The sequence below is a fragment of the Bubalus bubalis genome, chromosome 2 (genome assembly GCF_019923935.1).
Source record: "Bubalus bubalis isolate 160015118507 breed Murrah chromosome 2, NDDB_SH_1, whole genome shotgun sequence".
NCBI classification, from domain to species: domain Eukaryota; kingdom Metazoa; phylum Chordata; class Mammalia; order Artiodactyla; family Bovidae; genus Bubalus; species Bubalus bubalis.
In genome coordinates, this window is record NC_059158.1 from 167963524 (window position 1) to 167985243 (window position 21720).

The 21720-nt window shown below is 33.5% G+C and overlaps 1 protein-coding gene across 8 annotated transcripts in view; it reads left to right on the top strand.

Moving 5' to 3' along the window:
• AGFG1 (ArfGAP with FG repeats 1) overlaps positions 1-19419 on the top strand; it is a 75115-nt gene extending 55696 nt beyond the window's left edge. Inside the window, exons 6-15 of one of the 8 annotated variants that reach the window (XM_044937918.2) lie at positions 3048-3167; positions 3823-3894; positions 5006-5215; positions 6352-6469; positions 9071-9150; positions 9368-9460; positions 14838-14885; positions 16726-16884; positions 17757-17848; positions 18727-19419. In XM_044937918.2, the coding sequence (XP_044793853.1) occupies positions 3048-3167; positions 3823-3894; positions 5006-5215; positions 6352-6469; positions 9071-9150; positions 9368-9460; positions 14838-14885; positions 16726-16884; positions 17757-17848; positions 18727-18786 (1052 nt within the window). In that variant the 3' untranslated portion in view covers positions 18787-19419. Of the gene's footprint in view, positions 1-3047; positions 3168-3822; positions 3895-5005; positions 5216-6288; positions 6470-9070; positions 9151-9367; positions 9461-14837; positions 14886-16725; positions 16885-17756; positions 17849-18726 lie in introns of all 8 variants that reach the window. The other 7 variants (XM_044937916.2, XM_044937917.2, XM_025278371.3 and 4 more) reach the window with 7 other exon arrangements.
• Positions 19420-21720: the final 2301 nt, after the last annotated feature.

Consider the following 21720-nt stretch of genomic DNA (forward strand, 5'->3'; position numbering starts at 1 on the left):
CTCTCTTTAAATGTTAGGAATTGATGAAAATAATCTAAAATATTGTATAGATGGAATGAAGTCTGTTATCTGGATTTGATGAGAGTTGCTGGCTGCTATCCTGTGGTCTCTACATTTTTATTTTTTTTTTCCTTTTACATGAGTATGTATTGCTCACTGAAGTGTAAAGACAGCTCTGGGCAAGATTCAGGCTCGTTGACTTAGTACCTTAAATTCTAAACTAAGTTGACCCTTTCGTACTTTTTGAATAAGAGTATATAAAAAGCATTCTTCAGTATTTTGTCACATTCTTTTTAGTCTGGATTTCTTTGTGTAGAAGTTGTTTGAGGTTCTAGATAGTAGTTTTTGTTTATTGTATTATCAGTGTTTAATTCCAAAGTTGTGTTTATCAGAGTTTCATTCCATAACGCTTATAATTTTTAAAATGTACTGTAAAAAGTTGTTGAAAACAGTGAGTAGATTCAGTATCTACAAATAAGAACTGATAGAAGTATTACAAAATCCTGTTTTGTTGTAATGAATAGGTATTTGATTAGTTCGTTTGATGCTCTGGTTGGAAAATTATAGATATGATAAAATAGACTTGATTAGCAAAATGGATAGCATTGAACTAATTTTTTTTCCTTATGTTTAAAACATGTGAAATGTAAGTTTTTCCCATATGATGTTCTAAATATGTTAAATGTTCAGTATATATTATTATAGACTACATAGTCATATATATTTGAGGTTATAAGCCACAAAACTAGCTTAGGGACCCGTTCCTGTTTCTTCAAGGGACAGATGTATTTCATTTGTTGTTCTCAACCGGATAGCTAAGGGTTCCAAAAACTTGGAAACTTGCCTTTTGGAATATAATCTACTCTGAATTTGAGAACTTCGTATATCATGCTCTCTTTTCATTTGGTTTACAGCTGTATTATCTGTTTTCGCCTTAATAAACTTATTTGTCTTTTAGAATTTTCTTTGGATTAGCATTTTAAAGCTGATAAATTATTCATATTTTTTTATAAGTTGTAGAATCATAGTGTTGGTTTTATTAGTAGAGGCCATCTAATGAGTCTTCTCATATTGTTAGTAAGAATACTGGTAGCACCAGAACAATGAGGGACTAATCCAAGGGTTTACAATTTCTTATGTTAAGATGGAGTTGTTTGACTCTTATCTTAGATTCCCTTTTCACTAAACTGCACTTGCTATGGTGTTGTCAGCAATGTGTCAGTAAACTGTGTTTAACCTTATATATAATTTGAACTGGTGTAGATACTTGTTTCAAAATATTTTTCGAGAAATTAATTAAAACATTTTTTAATCTATTAGTATTTTTTTATTATATGTATTTTGGGGAAAGTAAAATTTCAGCCTGTAAAGTTGAATTTTATCTTATTAAGTAAAAACAGACAAAATAATGTAGGGAGTCCAGAAAATACAGAATTTATGTTGTTAAGCAGTCTTTTAATTTAGGTACTTCTGTGTGGTATTTGAGGGCCAAGACAATTGGTTTTAAAAAGGTTTTCAAGAGCAAAGTGGGATAGCACCCCACATGTCAGAAGTGGTAGGTTGGCACAGATGTGTAAGAAAAGGGGGTCTGATCTTCTTTATGTACATCTCCCCTTGCTCATTATCATACCCATTTAGATTAAAAAAAGAAAAACAGCAATTACAGGAGATGCTGTAAGTTTTGCTGATTTTCTTCCTAGAATAATGTTTTACTTTGTTAATGGACAGTTTTTTTGCTTAGTGACTTCTTTTGGCTTGGTACCTCTGAGCCACCAGGAAAGCCCAAGTGGAGTACAGCCTCACTGAAAAAGCCTGGCAAGTTCAGGACACGATACCTACCTGAAATCTCATTACTTCCATTGAACTAAAACACAGATTTTGTATGCACATGATATCATGTTTAACGAAATTACCACATGAAGATATATCTGGAATTTATTAACCCTATTTATCTTGTTGACTTTGCTGTAAGTATTTTGTCTAAGGCTAAATATTCTTTACATGATTTTTTTTAATAGCTACATTATATTCCATCGTGTGATTTTCCTTAAGTAATCCCTAATTACTGGCCATTTGAGTTTCTAATTTTTCATTATTATAAAAAATACATTGTTTAGCTATTAGCATTAGCTGTATGCTCATTTGTAGTAGTTTTACAAAAACTGCCTAGAAATAGAATTGCCTGCCAAGGAATTTAAAGTGGCTCACTCACTTTGTTGGACATCCTTTTCATTTTCATTCATCCATTTAGCATTCACTTTCCTGCATATCAACCACTTCTTATTCTTATCTTATCCTCTGTAAAAATCTTATCCAGCATCTGTTTTGGCCTTTAAAAAAGTCTTTTGTTTTACCTTACATATTAACTTTATAGAAGCCTAGGACTTTGCTGTTAGATTGGTTACCAGTTGGGAAATGCCAGTTGGTCTTTTTCAGTAAGTTTGATGTGTATTTATGGTATAATTTTTACCAGTTTTTATTGTTTCTTAAGTTAATATGTGTTTTAAAATGACAGGCTCCTAATAAAATACGAGTTTCTTCAGTTTATTTGATGATCATGTCCATCTTTTTGTATACTTGCTTTTTTTAAAGTATGCTATGATGTAACATAGTTGCAAGCTTAAAAACAAAAATTTTTAATGTAATCAAGCCATTTTCATATGATTCATGTAACTGGTGAATCACCATTTTAAATCTCAATTTTCCAAATGTATCCTGTATCCCACATCTCTCTGCTTTACTGAAACTTGTGTTATTTAGTGCTGTTAATTCAGAGACTCCTTTAATAGAGTCACTTTATAGTACTATTTGTGATGCCATTCGAAGGCTATTTGTGTACAAATTTATCATTGTACTGGATGCCCTTTGATGAATTGCTTGCGATTGGGTGAAATAAACATTTGTAGAACTTAAAATCTGATTTCTAAATGAATTTTCTTTAAGTTATGAAACATGGAAACTTTCATAAAATTCTTAAACTCATTTATCATATTTTTCATTTATAGTTTTCATATTCATTAACATGTATTATTCCTTACCATTTACAGCTCAGAATTCTGCAAATGCAGATTTTGCAAACTTTGATGCATTTGGACAGTCTAGTGGTTCGAGTAATTTTGGAGGTTTCCCCACAGCAAGTCACTCTTCTTTTCAGCCCCAAACTACAGGTAGAGCCTCTCCAGCATTATGATTAAATGTTTACTTTAAAAAATAGAATACAACTCTGTAGATACAGTTTTGGAAAATTATTCTAAACTTAAATTCTGTGATTATCTGGTTTTAAAATAGTTCTGTTTTACAAAGCTCTGGGGAAACCTGAAATCTTTATATTTTTCTTTATTTGTTTTTCTGGACACTAGTGTTTTGTCTAATTCACATCTGTTCTCCTTTTCCTGCACATGAATCTTTCTTAAATTTCTTACGCACGGAGACATAAAAGTATTAATAGTTTTTTAGGTTCACAAAATACGTTTTGATTTAATTTAGGCTCTAAATAAAGGAAGCTAGTTAATTTACTTCCATAGAACTAAAAATGTAAGTAATTTTCAGGGCAACAAGCTTCAGAAAATAATTGGTTGAGTAGATTATTTAATAATCACTTTGGTAAACTTCAAATAGTTTTCTGTGCAGGAATTGGTCTTTAAACATTGAATACTTACCCATAAACTGTATTATTTTCAGAAACTCATTGAACCTTTGTTTAGATCTTTGGCTGATTGCTTTTCTTTCAACTTTTAACTCTGTATTGTCTTAAAGCCTTTTCTTTCAACTTTCTTTTTCTTTCTTTAAATTTCATCATTTACATAATTTCTGGCTGTCCAGCATTTAGAATGCTTTCATCTAGCTGCAGTTTTGGTGAATTTACTTCAGCTTTTCCTCTCCAGGCTTCCAACAGTAAGTTCTGTTGTCAAGTAGGCATCTTTTACTAATTTGTATGTTTAATGGTATATTTTATAGGTTTTTCAGTTATAGCATTTTAACCATCTTTTCATGATAATTCTCCATAAATTCGCACTTTTACTCTCCTCACTATTGCTAAACTCGGAGAACACACTAGTGTACAGTAACAGTTGCTTTAATAATTGTTTTTATTAATTTGAAGTAACTTTCTTCATACAGATTTTAAAAACTTAGTATGTGCTTTGTTCACCAGTTCCTTTTAACAGATCACAGTCTTTTAAATACAGACATTATTTAGTTTTAATCAAAAACAAATAGAATTTAATTTCTGTAAGACATGTATTTGTTTTAGAATGTATAAACAACTGATTGATGGAAAGTGTTGTTGCTTTTTTTTTTAATAAGGTGTACTCTTTCTGTTTCTGAAATACCTTTAAGTGCGTGTTGCTCTCAGTTTAATCTATAACTGCAATACATGTATCTATATCTAATATCTTGATTGCTGAAACTAATGTGTAGGTATAAAGAACAAACATCAAAAGTATAGCATCAGAAGCATAGAATGAATATATACTGTTTTTTTAATATTTTGGTAGTATGTTAGGGAAGATTCTAGAATATAGAACAGTCTTTAAAATCTTAGTATGATAAAATTGATGTAATATTTATATTATTTATAATTATGTGCTCTTATTTTTTCCTTGAAATATATGTTAGCATAATTTTACTTGTAATTTAATTTGTAGTGTTGTGTGTACATTAAATTATTATGTGGAATTGAGGAGTAGCTCTTCAAGTACAATAAAACTGAGTAGCATGGAGACTCTCCTGTGAATTATTGTGTTCTTTCCAGGATAGGTAATTACACAATTACACATAGGAACTTGTTGCCCTGTATGTTGTCAGGACCTTTGCAAATCTAGTTTTGCCGATTGTGAATAGTCATGTGTAGATGATTCAAGTTGAATGCCATTTGCCAGTTTTTACTTTTAAGATTTTAGGATTGCTTATAGGAAACTTAGTTTAGGAAGAAATGATCATATAATCTATCAAAGGATATTGGGAAAGTCTAGCAGTTTCAAGTTTTCTGTCTATTCTATTACAGGTGGAAGTGCTGGATCAGTAAATGCTAATTTTGCTCATTTTGATAACTTCCCCAAATCCTCCAGTGCTGATTTTGGAACCTTCAATACTTCCCAGAGTCATCAAACAGCTTCAGCTGTTAGTAAAGTTTCAGCGAACAAAGCTGGTCTACAGACTACAGACAAATATGCGGCACTTGCTAATTTAGACAATATCTTCAGTGCTGGGCAAGGTATCAAGCTTTAAAGAAAAGAATACAAATTTGTGTATTAAGCAGTCTTCTACATTTGGTTGTATTTATTAAATTATGAGGATGCTTTTCTTCGTTGTGTATAGGTTTTATCTACGTTAAATGTTCGTGACTATTTAGCACATTTTGGATCTGAAATAACCTCATGGTAGAAAGCCTAAAAACTAGCTTGTAAACTTCTAGATTTGAAAGAAAATAATTGACAAAAATTTAATTTTGTCTTAGCATGCTTTATTGTTCTAAAGGCCAAAAGGGCCAAGAGATGACTAGAGGATTATTTGGTGGTTTCTATGATGTTTAATTTTGAACTATTTTCTATGACTATTTTAGTATTTATTTAAAAAGAAATAAAGCGTATTTGCAGTGTATTTTTATACCCAGTTATGGTCGTAAGGCTAGTATTTTTGCCTCTCAAAGTGCATAGTGTAGTAAGAAGAACAGCTGGGTCTGCTTTCAGACTGGATTCTGCATCCTGATCTCTGAGCATGATTTCTTATCTCCCCTCCAAGAGTAATAGAAATAGCTTTCGACTTAAAAAGTTGTGTCGTATGTGTTACTGCATGAGAGGTATTTAGAACAGCGTCTGGCGCATAGTAAGTGTTACTTATTACTTATTACTCTTACTTATCTTATTACTATCTCTTAATTTTTTTGTAAACAACCCTGGGAAGATGATACTGTTAATAGATTGAGTTCACATAGGTCCAGCATTAGACGAGTGTATATGTGTGCTTGATTGAGTTGTCCCCATCTTGCAGATTTAATGTAGCACTTTGAGAATTTCCTTAATATAACCTAGACATGTCATTGGTACTGGGTCTTAGTTTTTATTTCAGACAGAGTATTTTATTTTTTACAGAGTGGAATGTATAGCACTAAACTTATCCAGTATTTTTTGGAGTATTTATTTATTAGGTAAGACTCTAGAATCACGTCCATTTATTTGCTAAGCTCCAAATCAGTTTTAAATTCACACATGGCAAATGCTGTTGGTAAGTTGAAAGGATAAGCGTAAGTTAAAGTCTTTGATTTAATTTGTTTTTGTTTGTTCATAGGTGGTGATCAGGGTAGTGGGTTTGGGACCACAGGTAAAGCCCCTGTTGGTTCTGTGGTTTCAGTTCCCAGTCAGTCAAGTGCATCTTCAGACAAGTATGCAGCCCTGGCAGAACTGGACAGTGTTTTCAGCTCTGCTGCCACCTCCAGTAACGCATATACTTCCACAAGTAATGCTAGCAGGTAGCTTGTCATTGTCTTGTGTTTTGTATTTGACACTTTTTTTCAACTTTGAATAATAGTGTTGTTAAGTAATCACTATTTGGGGCTTAATCTAAAAGATTCTTGAATATTTTCCTAAGTTTGAAGAAAGTTACAAGTTTACATTTTTTAATTAAAATATACTTATTGAGTAATTACCATAGGGGATTTACCATCGTTTTATATTTTTTATTTAATCAAAAGTACCTTTTCTCCTTGAATGCTGAAATGTAATTTAGAGTATATACACATCTTGAAATGGATGTGTTAAATTGTTAAATACAAATTTAATTATACTCAGAGAATCCATTTATAGAATTACTTACTTTTAAGGTACAGTTCTTAGTCATGAAGATTAAACACTGAAAGTAACATGTTGTAGCCTGAGTTGTAAGTCAAGTTTTAGAAAGATTTGCACCAGAACCCAAAATTAGTCCTATATCTTTTCTTTCCTACTGGTATTTATAAATAGATATATCTGTTACAGTGTTTATATATGTCTGGTGTAAGGAATTCTTGGCAGAAGAGAGTCTACCACATTTTAAAAACATTTGATCTTTAAAAACTCTAGTTTTTTGACTTCTTTTTGGGTCAAGGAAGCAGACCCAGAAGTATAGGTAACTTATCTGTACAATGTCTTACCCTTGATTTTCCATTCCTATAGATTGTCTCTTTTATCCGAGTAACTTTTTTTTTCCTTTTAGCACCTTTTCCAGAAAAAAATGATAGGATTGCAACACTAGTTAGTTGAGCTTATTCTCCAGGAACAAATTTTCTGTGTGGCAGATGGGAAAAATTGAATCCAAAGAATAAAATTCAGAGTATTTCTGCTTTACTAATATTGACTACATTAGACATATAAAATAGTGAACTATAGCAAGGTGGCCATAAAGTCTGGAAACACAGGTATATGTAATGAAATGGTTTATTGGTATTACATTATAATCATCAGTGGTCCCCAGAGTATAACACACGGAATATTTGAAGTAGCTAAGACCCATTCCAAAGGTCTGTGAGGTTAAAACTAAATTCAGAATAATTCTGAGTGGTTGTTTGTGTTTTCATTAATTGACATTTGTATTGATGGTATAGAAACTCTTAATAGGTAAGACTTGATGGTGACTTAGCATTGAATTATGGCTCCAGTGCCAAGCTGTACAAGCAGTCATCTAATAGTCATTCCTTGCTACCACACATTCAGTTTTAATTAGGAATATTTTTGATTCAGTTTTTATTATGAATAAGCTTGATGAAGCAGTGTAAAGGAATTTGATTTATTAAGTCTAGACCCTTAAACATGTCTTAATTTTCTGTGTATTGAAGTAGGGTGTGCATTGAGTAGTTCTGCCGTATACTGAAGTATAAAGCTGTCTTGAGGAAAATCAACTTGTGTGGTTTTTTGAGTTGTGGAATGAACCAGCTACTTGTTTTATGGAACACCATTTTTTTCTTGAAAGTATGATTGCTAAACAAACCATGGTTATTCAGATTTGGATATTTGTTAGACATTTTTTCAAAAATAAAATTTTAAGTCTGTCAATTTAGGGAAAACAATGGCTAAAATACACACTCTCAAGCAACTAAGTAGAATTTTGGAAAATTTATTAGCCACCATGAGCTTAATATTAATCTTCCTATTGCTTTTCTAATGAGATGGATGGTGATATTAATGGTTGTTGTTTTTTTATTTTGCATAAGGAAATATATTGACATTTTGAAGATTGGCATCAAGTATTTTCCAAATGATACAAAAGTAGTAAAAGATTCATTTAAAGTGTAAGATAGACTACTGGATGTTACTTTAAGAGAGTACATCAAGGTTCATTGATAGGGTTTCAGATTCCATATCACAGCTGTTGTCAAGTCGCGAAATTATGTCCAACTTTGAAACCGCGTGAACTGCAGCATGCCAGGCTTCCGTGTCCTTCACCTGTCTCCAGGAGTTTGCTCAGACTCATGTCCATTGTGTTGATGATGCTATCCAACCATCTCATCCTCTGTCCTTCCCTTCTCCTCTGTGCAGATATGAGAGTTGGACCATATTGCAGCTAACCTTTAGGAAACTGTAACTGTTGTTTTGGAATGATATCAAGCAAAATATACATAGTTATCTGGAAAAGGTGTTAAAATTCTCCTGTTTTGTTCAACCGTGATGCCATGTGAGGCCAGTTTTTTCTTCATATGCACCAAGCTAAACAACATATCACAACAGATTGATCATGTATTAAGCCAGCCATTAAAGAGATGTGTAAAAGTATCAGATATGAATGGCTTTATTGTTATTTTCAAATGAATTAAAAATTCTTAAATTTCTGTTTTAATTGGTGTACTATATATTGGTAGTTATAGCATCTTGAAGCTCTTTGGGGTTCTCTTTTTTTAGAATGTAAATGAATTCTAAGACTTAGAAGTTTGAGAGCTGAATAAACAAAACAAAACATGTTAAACAAAAAGGGTGAGAGCTGATGTGATACATGATATGTTCAATATTATTTTTTCCATATTTTATGGCAACCCTGTTGTTAGATTACCTTTGCTCTTTTCCCCTCTCAAAATATGAATTCTTTCAATACTTGTTTTCAGTAATGTTTTTGGAACAGTGCCAGTGGGTGCTTCTGCACAGACACAGCCTGCGTCTTCAAGTGTGCCTGCTCCATTTGGAGGTATGTGTTTCTGGTGTACGTATTGGTTTTTATATGGAGTCCAAATATATGTATATATTGTATTGCATTTTGTTAGGGATACCAGAAGATGATCAAAGCACCAGTTTATTATCAGAAAGCTCTAATTTTCTATCTTCATAAATATATGAACAAATACTTTAAGTAATTGAATACAAATGCATTAGGATTTTATAGTGTATCTTATAATTTTTTAAAGCTACACCTTCCACAAATCCATTTGTTGCTGCTGCTGGTCCTTCTGTGGCATCTTCTACAAATCCATTTCAGACCAATGCCAGAGGAGCGACAGGTAAGAAATGTAAATTACAGAACAGTAAACTTTGGGAAAGGTATATACCACAAAGACACTATGTGAAGAACATTAGAAAATAAGGTTCCTTTCTTACTGAAGTGACTGTGAAGTGGATTAGTTTCGTCTATGAAAACATATGCTAGCTGAAAGTTTATAGAATCCTAGAACCTAATAGTTGAAAATGGACCATGGAAGTTACCTAGCACCCACCACTGAAAGATTTCACTTTTTAGGTGTGGAATCAAGCATAGAGATGAGAGTTAAAGCCTTGACTCCACACTGCCGGTTCATGACAGAGGTGGTACTTGAACATTATAATTCTGACTTATTTGTTGACCAGGTTTCACAATTATTGATTATAACTCAATTGAAAAAATGTGTCAGTTTTTTTTCCTTTGCTTGGGATTGCAAGGAATGGATGGATTTTATTATTGATACATGAGATCTTGATAATGAGGTATTTTTCCACTGTGTATCTCTTTTAGGGTTGTTAACATTTTTGGGGGGGTTGTTGAAACTGGTTTAATTTGGGATATAATAATTTGAATATTTTCTCTTTTTATAATTTTTTAAAAAAATCCTGTTTATCCTTCCCCCTCTTTTTTCTATTTGATTCATATTGTAAGCTAGCCACGTATTTCTTATATTTTGCCTCTGTGAGTTTTGTCTTATTACCCTGAACACCAGAGATATTTGCCAGTACCTTGGAATGTTGGCAGGTGCATGTGGTATGACCTAGTACCCATTAAGCTGAATTTGTCAGTTTTTAGATTTAGATAACTTTAGAACTAAAGCCTTAAAGTTGACTTATAGCATATGTTGATGTGATATTTTGAGAGAGTAAGGTGCTTTACATCACAATAAATTTGCACCATTAAGAATTACTAATTACTAGCACATCTTTTTGTCATTGGCAAGGTTGAGAACTGTAATATTGGAAGTTTGAACCATAACTTCCATTTTCATATAATGTCTTCATTCATAATCTGTTGCTATCTCACAGAATATATGTTATATAAGTATTTGAATTTTGCACATAATTTTTAATGACTTATTTTCATTCAAATACATATAAATACACTATGCTTAAACATAATCAGTGATTATTTCAGATTTCTGTTGTGTTTTGGACAAAATATACTATTCGTCACTGATGATGTATATAATATTTCTGTTTCTGAGCATATTATTTTGACTTTATGGAATGAATTTTTAAAATGTCTCATGACATGGTATTTTGTACATTGTCTCATTTAGTCCTCTTAACTCTCATCAGATGTTTTAATCTCTCTTACAGCTGAGATGACTGAGGCTCAGGGAAGTTAAGTGCATATGTTTTGGATAGAGCCAGATTTGTGTTCAAATCCTGGTTTAGTATTTACTTACTAGGTAATCCTAAAAATGCTTTCTGTATATTATTTTTTTAATGAATGGAGAAAAAGTGATAGGAAAATACATTATTTGCAGTAATAATAATAACTGTTGAGATGTTTATAGCTATTATAACCCCATTTGACAACTGAAGGATGGAAACATATTATACCTTGATCATGCTGATCTAACTCCTCTGAACTTCATTGTCTTTTTCTGTAGAATGTGAACAGTATTCTCTGTCAAGGATATTGTGAGAATTAGATGATGGCAGATCACCTTGCATCGTCTTTGCGTTATTGTATACAGTTGGGGGGTGTGTGTGTGTTTAGTCACTCAATTGTGTCTGACTCTGTTTGACCCTATGGACTGTAGCCTGCCAGGCTCCTCTGTCAATGGAATTCTCCAGGCGAGAATACTATAGTTGTCATGGCCTCTTCCAAGGGATCTTCCCAACCCAGGAATTGAAGCTGTGTTTCTTACATCTCTTGCATTGGCAGGCAGGTTCTTTACCACTAGTGCCACTTGGGAAGCCCATATACTTGGTAAATCATTCCTGTTATTTTTCTTTTGTGATTGTACCTCCAGACTGGTTCTGTTTATTAGAGTTAAGGATTATCACCCCCACCCCCACTGTTATTTAGAGTACAAAAGTCCTTAAAGTTAAGGTTCTATATAAGATGTGAAATAATGTAAAGTGTACAAATTATATCTCAAAAAGCTTGTTCAGATAATATAAAGTAGTTTTAATATTAGTCTAAGCAAAATTTATTGAAAGGTGAATCTAGTATGTCCACAAATTTTTATTTCAAGGTAAAATATCTTTTCTGTTGTAAACCATTTTATCACATTGGTCATCTTATTGAATTGACTGAGTCAAAGTAAGTGTTAACTATGTAATATGTTTCTGTTGAAGCTGAAATATAAGCAACACTTTGACAAATACACTATGCTTAAGTACTTTCAGTGTTTTATATCATCAAACTTAATATTAGTTCTTTAGGAAATATGTTTTGTTGTTCTCATATATTAATATTGTTAAATTCCATTTGAGGTAGCTTTTGAAAGAGGTATTAAATAATAGTTCTATGCAAACTATTTAGAAAGTTTTGCTGATACATTTCATTCTTAAAATGCACATCTTAATAATAATTTTTTTTCCTGCATTTAATAGCTTTTGGGCCTTCTTTTACCACAGTATATAGAAACCTTCAGAAGACTGGCCAATGTGGCCTAAGACTTTTTTCTTTTTAGGATTCTATAATATTTAGCATTCTATTTTTCTAGAGCCTTTGAACCCTTTAATTAATAAAGTTAATATAATTTTATAGTTTTCAGTTATTAGGACATTCTCTTAAAACTCTTAAATCTCTCCTTTGCCCCTGAATGAGTACCCTTTATTTTCTGATATTCATTGAATGAATGAATGATTTTAAAAGTGTCCCATTTACCACCCCCCGCCCCAAGAAATAAACTTGTAGAAATGTAGAATCAAAAGAACCATGGTAGCATCTAGCCAAGCATCACCATTTTATTAATTAGGTGGAGGCCAATTAGATGGATTTGCCTGATTAACCAATGACTAGTATTGATTAGTCAATGGCACCCCACTCCAGTACTCTTGCCTGGAAAATCCCATGGATGGAGGAGCCTGGTGGGCTGCAGTCTATGCGGTTGCTAAGAGTCGGACACGACTGAGCGACTTCACTTTCACTTTTCACTTTCATGCATTGGAGAAGGAAATGGCAACCCACTCCAGTGTTCTTGCCTGGAGAATCCCAGGGACATGGGAGCCTGGTGGGCTGCTGTCTATGGGGTCACATAGAGTCGGACACGACTGAAGTGACTTAGCAGCAGTATTAGTCCCAGAGTGCTTCTAAATCAGCACTATTTCCACTGGTTCTACTCATTTCACTTATAGGAAAGTAAATGAAATATATGTCCACACAAGAACTTGTATACAAGTATTTACAGCAGCATTATTCCTAGTAGTCAAAGGTGGAAATGGTCTTGGCTCAACTGAGGTGGCTCAGTGGTAATCCACCTGCAGTGCAGGAGACGAGGATTTGATCCCTGGGTCAGGAAGATCCCCTGGAGTTGGAAGTGGCAACCCTCTCCAGTATTCTTGTCTGAGAAGTCCCATGGACAGAGAAGCCTAGCAGGCTCCAGTTCATGGGGTCTCAAAAGAGTTGGACACACCTGAACACGGAAACATCCCAGGTGAACATCCACTGATGAATGGATAAAGCAAATGTGTATAGCTGTACAGGGGAGTTTTTTTGATAATAAGTGAAAAGTAATGATATGTACTGATACATGGTACAGCATTGATGAATCTAGAAAACAGCAGGGAAAATAAAGGATGCTAGTCACAAAATGTCATATAATGTGTGATTCTGTTTATAACCTGTCCAGAATAATGGACAAACCTATAGAGACAGAAAGGAGATGGGGTGGAGAGCTGATAGGTGTGGAATTTCTTTTAGTGAGGGGTGTGTGAAAATGTTCTAATATTAAATTGTGATGATGGTTGTACACCTGGTGAATGTGTTTTTTAAAAACAAAACACTGAATTTTACCCTTTAAGTTGACAAATTGTATGATATATGAATTATATCTCAAAAAGCTTATTAAAAACAAGTCTAAAATACTTTGATAGCATCCCAGGACTAGGCATCAGTGTTACAGATTGAGTATTGCAATTAATACTAGTTAACAATCACTGTTGACTAAAAGTCAGGTTTTGCCAAAGTGTATTATGTAGAACATGTCTCCTGAGGTGATGTTATCACAGTGCTTCGTGGAAAGGGGTTCTGTGCCCAAAAGCGTTTGGGAAGTGCTGAGTTAATAACACAAAGTTGAACCAGTATTATTAATGCACGATTTCTCAGAGCTTGTAACATGCTCTAAGAAAGGAGATAAACATAAAGTGACCAAGCTTGTTTATCACAGAACCCTTCTACCTCAGTCAACCTTTTGTTGAATTTATAAGAAGCTATAAACAGCATCTTTTAAGTTAGCAAGAAAAAAGTACAGATTCATTGAATATTTACTCTGTAGTACTTTTAATCACAGCAGCTTTGTAAGTTAGGTATTACTGTATCTGCCTCTCCATCCCTTGTTTTCAAATGAGGAAACTGAGGCTTAAAGAAGTTGTGGTGTCCTGTAATTAGAAAACAACAAAACCAAGACTCAGAACCACTTTCATGTCTCAGTTGTTGTTTTCCCCCAAATTTAGTTAGTTAAGTGTGCTTCTTTAAAATGTGTGGACATGTATTTTTAGAAACAGTCCCACTGGGTGTAGTTCAAACAGTGGTTCTAGTACTTAACCTAAATTTGATTTCTGTTGAGTACTTTCTTTACGTATAACCTGTCTGACCTCAGTCATGCAGGTTAAGATCTGCACGGGATGAATTTCTCTTTTCTCTCTCTTTTTAGCCACCATGTTTTAAACTGAAAGTGCTGCTCACCTTTCTAATGGAGTCCACTGACTGATTTTCCCTGAATAATTTGTTCCCTTGAGTTGTCTTTACTAGTTTCTAGTTAATGTATGGAGTTGAAAATAAAACAAACATTATTCAGGTGTTTTCTCTGAGATTTGACTTTTTAAATGCTAAAAGGTAGATACTAGATCATTTTAGGTGATTCTATGAATAGCATTTTTGGGAGTAACTGCTGAGGCCTAGAAAATCATTTTATGTATATTGTTGCATCTTCACGTGAAAAAAAAGTTAGTGTTTATTTAAAAGTTGTATTTCATAAATGTTTCTTTGTTTGATATTTGTTTTTCTGGTATTATTCTAATCTCTTTGTTTCAAATACTGTAAATACTAGTATCATGAATATAGTTGAAGTAAAGACTCTGGGTGCGTTTTTATGTATTCTTATGCTATCTCCTTTGTAAGTGTATTCTAATTTTAGAATTTTTTAATGGAACAAATTTATTTTGACAATAGTTACTCATAAGTTAATTGACATTGGTCTCTTTATGGCTCTCCATAAGGCCTGTCTGGAGCAATGCATTCTCAAGTGTTTCCTCACGCTCATTTTGGTAGGTGGCCACAGCTAATATCTAGGTTTGTGTGGCAATTTGTCTACCTGCTTGTGGAAGCTTCTGCTAGTGTTCTGGATCCCTGCATGTGAAGTTTAGTTTTTTCCATGTTTTAAAATGGAGTGGGCATGGATGTGTGGCATTGGGAATAACTTATATTTAAAGTTACATGAAAATCTTCTGTGGTAATTTATGTTTTAATATTGAAAAGCATATTGCTTACCTCCATGGTCACATTAGAATGTTAATAGCTTTTTTGATTATTTTTCTTAAGTTTGAATTCATAGTACTTTGAGTGACACACCTTTTCTGTGTACCAAACCATTTTACCACATTATTCCATGGAGTTTGGCTTTGCTTAACTGTAGCCAACTTTTGCTTTATACTGCTTTCTTAAAAAGTGAGCTGTCAAAGTTATGTCAGTGTATTGTTGTCTGTTCTAAAACCCTTCTGTTACCCTTGCAGTGTGCTTATTATTCTTTAATTCACTTGCTTCCCAGTGGCTTAGTTTCCTTTTTCTTATGAATAATAAAAAGTAATATTTAAAATTTTACAATCTAGTTAGGTTCACTGAGGAGAATTGCACTGTTACAAATATTAGGATTATGAGAATTACTTTGAGCAACATCCATAAGAGATTTTTAATTTTTTAATAAAAGATAATTCTATATAGCACGTGTACTATTAATTTCAGTGCCTTAAGTCAGCATTCAAGTTGGTAATTTTTTTTTCTTAGAATCAGAAAATGCAATGAATTATGTTGTTTGATAACATAGTGCTGAAAATGCTTTACTATGTAATTGCTAGTGTTCTGTATTAAAAGCAACATTGTTGGCTCTTCTTTCCTAGAACATATAGTTGAAAGGTTCTGTTTTGAATCATTAGGAAAAAGTAATATATTGTTCTGTTACTATGTGTGTTTTTATATGAGTAATATAATAATGTGAATTCATAACTCATTGTAAGTGGGGGGTGATGGCAGTATACCGTGTGTGTGTGTGTGTGTGTGTGTGTATAGCTGTAGTTCACGCACAGATTTCCCCAACCTGTGAATGAGTGCTTCATTCCATGACGTTATAGTGACTAGATATGACAGGCTATGGTAGTTATTGGGTACAGTGTCATTAATCCCTACATTCTTTGCCTCTTTTAAGAATGCCTATTTCACTTTCTGTTCAGTTTTTGTGTACTTTGCCCCAGTTTCTATAACTCATTGGTCCTAATATTATCTTCCTTATACCCCTTATGCAAAGAAATCTTCGTTTATTTAAACTTTTCAAAAAAGGAATGGGAGTCTATATAGTTTAATTGTGTTAATGTTTTTATTAGGATTATCCCCCATCCATTTTTTGACTATGGTTACAAAGCTGCATAGGTTTTGAGTGGCCTGCTGCAGACCCTATTTCTCCTGTAAGTTTTATTTTTAAGTGAACTATTTTGCAGAGGTTTTTCCAGGAATACATATACTACATTATAGCAGACAGTTCACTAGATATAAATGTTTGACTATTTTACTATGTATAAGAAAGCAAAATTTAAAAATGTATATACTAGTATACATGTGAATTGCATGATGATGGACTTTAAAAGTAGACTGCTATTTAGACTCAAATTTATATAATTACTTTGAGAGGTTTACTTATGATTTCAAATGATAGCTTTATAGCTTACATTCAACTGTATGGCACTAAAACTTGCTATTACGTTTGTTGGAGTTTGGGGATTTAAAACACATCTTTCTATTTTTAAGGTAAATGATGTCTGTTTTACATTGCTGAGTATGAATATAGACAACCTCCCTTTTTGTTTGTAAGTGATCAGCCTTTCCTTCTCCCACCAGCGGCGACCTTTGGCACTGCATCCATGAGCATGCCTGCGGGCTTCGGGACTCCCGCTCCCTATAGTCTTCCCACCAGCTTTAGCGGCAGCTTCCAGCAGCCAGCCTTCCCAGCCCAAGCAGCTTTTCCTCAACAGACAGCTTTTTCTCAACAGCCCAATGGTAAGAGCTAACATTTGGCTGGTGCCAAGTTCATCACATGTATCCTTTATCATAATTTGAATGTTTGGACAAAAAGATTTATCTAAAGAATGCTCTAGTGTTATCTACTGATTGTTTATTACACAGATATAGAAACCTTTGGTGAGTTAGGCCTCAGAAAATTGAGTGATTTAGTAAGTTTTTGTTACCAGATTACAGATTTGGGAGTAATCTGAAACTAAAGAGTACCTCTTCTTTCTCAGGATCTCCAGTATCTTTCTTGTATGTTCTGTGTTATAATATGCTTCTTGATTTTAAAAGGAAACTTTATAGACCTAGAGTGTTTGCTTTGCATTGGAGCATTGTTGATTTTGTTGCATTTATTGTATATATTTTGTTGTTTGTTGGTGGTGGTGATGACATAGACCAAAGGTAACTGTATTGTAGTTCGAGTTTGTTACTTTTTTTTAGGAAGATTTCACTAGAGAAAGTTTTCGGTTTTTGTTTCTATTTTTGTTGTTGTAGTCTTTTTTGTTTGTTTTGGGTGGATTTTGTTTATTTTTTGGCCGTTCATTTGCTGAAGTTTGAAATCCTTGGATCACATCCCCTCTTAAATAGTCAACAAACTCATCTTTTGATTAAATCCTTTGTCAGCAACTTACATAGCTGGGACAGACTGGAATTAACCATTTCTGGGGAGTCGATGTAAGCTCTTAAGACATGCCACTGAAATTTTTAACTTACTTTGAAGAACATGAGACTCAACAAGTTAACATTGATTTTTTTAATTATTGTTGCTCTGGTGGGGATTTTTCTGAAACTCCTTGATTGTCGCTCAGAGGTATAGGTTATAATTGTTGGGTTTTTTTTTTTTTTTTTTTTTTTTAAACAAGGTGCAGGTTTTGCAGCATTTGGACAAACAAAGCCAGTGGTAACCCCTTTTGGTCAAGTTGGAGCTGCTGGAGTGTCTAGTAATCCTTTTATGGTAAGTGAGATGCAGTTTTAAGCACTTTGTAAGTAAGTCGTTGCATTGTTTTCAGAGTGGGAAAAGCAGGATGTGATTCCTCCCAGATGCAAGATTGTACGAATCGAGGCAGCCATTGTGCACAATCTTTTGTTGACTTAAGAAAACACATTGATCAGCTGGAAAGCAAAACGTTGACAGTAAACTATTGTAGACATGAAACTTGTATGCTTTCTTATCAAAATTCTGCTTTATGAGAGGCTGCCGATTTAGTGACCAATGTGAAAAAGGAATCCTGCAGTCATTTGGTTTGTGTTGTAAATGTATTTTTTAGGACCAATCCCTTCTTGGAATCTGTTAACAGGATTATGTGAAGTAATAGATATAAAAGACACAACACAGTGCCTGGTAACCTATAGTTGTGTTACAGTATGTTGCTAAGAACAGTAATTGTTGTTCAGTCACTAAATCGTGTTCTGACTCTTTGTGACCCCACTGACTGCAGCGTGTCAGGCTTCCTGACCTTCATGGTCTCTCGGAGTTTGCTCAGACTCCTGTCCATTGAGTCGGTGATGCCATCCAACCATCCCATCCTTTGTTGCCTCCTTCTCCTGCCTTAATAATAGGAATGAAATAATATGGTTGCCAGTAATTATAAAACCCTAATCTAAATTGGAGAAGGAAACGGCAACCCACTCCACTACTCTTGCCTGGAAAATCCCATGGATGGAGGAGCCTGGTAGGCTACAGTCCATGGGGTTGCAAAGAGTCAGACATGACTGAGCGATTTCACTTAATAATACTTAATCTAAATACTATTAATTAAAAAATATTATTATTTTCTTATTTTCCCACACACTCTTGTCTGTCTATTTATTTTGTCTTATGTTTTCCTTTAGACTGGTGCACCAACAGGACAATTTCCAACAGGAAGCTCATCAACCAATCCTTTCTTATAGCCTTATATAGACACTTTACTGGAACGAACTTTTACATGGTCACATTACATCTCTCCGCCTCTTGCACTGTTGTCTTGTTTCACTGATCTTAGCTTTAAACACAAGAGAAGTCTTTAAAAAGCCTGCATTGTGTATTAAACACCAGGTAATATGTGCGAAACAGAGGGCTCCAGTAACAACTTTTAACCTGTGAATTGGCAAAAAAAAAAAAAAGTAGCGGTATCATGTATATTAAAAATTGGCTAATATTAAGTTATTGCAGATACCACATTCATTATGCTGCAGTACTGTACATATTTTTCTTAGAAATTAGCTATTTGTGCATATCAGTATTTGTAACTTTAACACATTGTTATGTGAGAAATGTTACTGGGGAAATAGATCAGCCACTTTTAAGGTGCTGTCTTAAATTGGGAAATGAATGACCTAAAATCACTTTAACCATTGCTACTGGAAAGTTACAAAGTCAAAATTGGAAGGTTTTAGTCATTCTTGAATTTTTCCTTTCTGAAGAGCTCTTCTGTTTATACATGCCTAAATTCTTTAAAAATGTAGAGGGATACCTGTCTGCATAATAAAGCTGATCATGTTTTGCAACAGTTTGCAGGTGAAAAAAATAAATACTAGAAAATATGCTATTGTTTTGTGTTCTTGCTGCAATGCCTTTACCAAAGTGGCCTTAAATATCAGTAGTGAATTGAGAACATCTTGAATTCTTAAATTAGAGTTTCAGAAGACTTCTAGTGACTAACTTTTATGTCTAAAAGCAAATTTTATAAAAAGGCCATGTAGAAAATTTATTAAAACTACTATGACTGCTATGTTTAGGAATATGTCAGTGGTAAAGCATTTAATGTAGCTTGTTAGATTCACTGTAACCCTTCTAATTTCTTTGCAACTTCTTAATTTTGTGAAAATTTGTATATATGAAGAATTTGCATGTATGTGTATTTACAAATTTTTTTAAGTATCTTGAATTCTCAGACTGCAAAAGGCTTATTTTAACTATTGATTTTTTAAAAAAAAATATTGTCTTTGAATGTATTGGAAGCAGACATGCATTAACTGTGACATGATTGCACCTCAGTTTTTTTTCTTTGGACAAACTGATATTAATAGGACATTTGTTTATGTTCATTTCTAGGGGAAAGAAACTGGAACCCAGTGTTACCTTAAAATTATAGAATACTTTGTTTAAAAAGGCAACGATACTAATGTTTAGTTATATCTTTATGTTAATATTCAAGTGAACTTGATTAAATATTTATATAATGCCTGATTCATCCAGTGATAATCTGGCAATCTCATCAAAACAACACAACTGAAAAACTTGTAATAGTTTTTTGTTTTTTTTTTTTTTTAATGCCTTTGAGCAGCCCACAGAAGTCACAAAGTCCATACATTAGAGCTTATGTTTTTATGTGAAATTTTGATAATTAGATTTCCCAGACCGTGGCATATTAACAGTTCAGAAGTTATGGCTTGAAACGAAGGAGATAGAATGTATGACAAGCATACACTGTCCAAGACTAGTTAGTGTAGGGACAGCCAGCCGTTTAGAGGGCATCACTATATACACCATCTTCTGAAAATTGCCTATTACTGTGACTCTGTGTCATCAAGAAAAGGTGAAATTACATATGTAAATATGTAATACATATTTGAAAAGTTTTCTTACAATACTTAAAATTGTTTTTAAAGCTTTGGTATTAAAAGAGGTGAACATCAGTTTCCTCAGACATTATTCGTGCTGAATACCTTTTCAAATGGTGACTACAGGAGTTGTTTTCATAGTATATTAAAATCTGTGTTGAGTTTTAAACTTCTTGAAGCATTGCTGTCCAGTGCATATCTAGCTGAATGTATAGTTGCCTGAACTACTTTGATCAGACTGGGAAGTCTCTGCCCGCTTTCTGAACAGTATGCCTCTTCTCTTAGAATTAAATGAATGCTGCAAAGGTCTGGGTGTGTGTCGGTGTATACTTGAAATCTCTCCAAATTTTTGGAGTCACCTTCCAGCCCCCTCATGGAGGGAATACTTAAGAGATGTCTTCGAATTCCTATGTTTTAGATTGTATTGGGTCCCAATCAACTCTTGTACCAAGTTATGCTATACCATTGAAGGCCATTACCCAGTTAACCTACCAGGCTTTCCATCTAAGAAATAAGTAAATTAAACAGTTGTTATTAAAATAATTTTAAAGACTATTTTTTTCTGGGTAAACCTTGAGGTTTGTAATTAAGTGGATACTCTTGTTGACTTTGAATGCTATAAAATCAAAATGCTTAGTGTAAGAAGTGATCCAACTTTAATGTGGATTTGAATCCTCAGACTTTCATATTCAGATTTGCTTCTGGTTTTACATGGACTATCAGAACTGTGTTGAACAGTGAAGAGGAGAAAATACTCAGTGGTAGCAACATGAAGATGCAGTTTCCTAACTTACTGGTTGAGTCATCTTCTCTCCTTTTGTGTTTGCTCAGGAAAGAAATTTTTCTTTTAGGGTGACAAGCTTTATTGATTACTTTAAAGGTATATTTTACTCTTATTTTTGTGAAGATAGAGATCAAGTAGTCATTTGCTTCCGCAGAATAATTCTTTCTGTAAATTTGAAGAAGCACATCAGTGCTTGCTTTACTTCTGAGTTGCCCCAGCTCCCAACATATATCCTCGTTGGTACAGTTCCTGTAAATTGGTAAAATGAAGAGAATAACTTAACTGGCTGCTTTCCAAACATTTTGGCCTCAGGACTATTAACTCTTTTTAGTTATTGAAGATCTCCAAAAAGCTTTTGTTTATGTAGCTTGTATTGCTCAGTATTTGGTGTATTAGAAATTAGTACTGAGATAGTTTTAAAACATATTTATTCATTTAAATGTAACAATAATAGACTCATTACACATTGACATAAATACCATTTTTGATGGCAAATA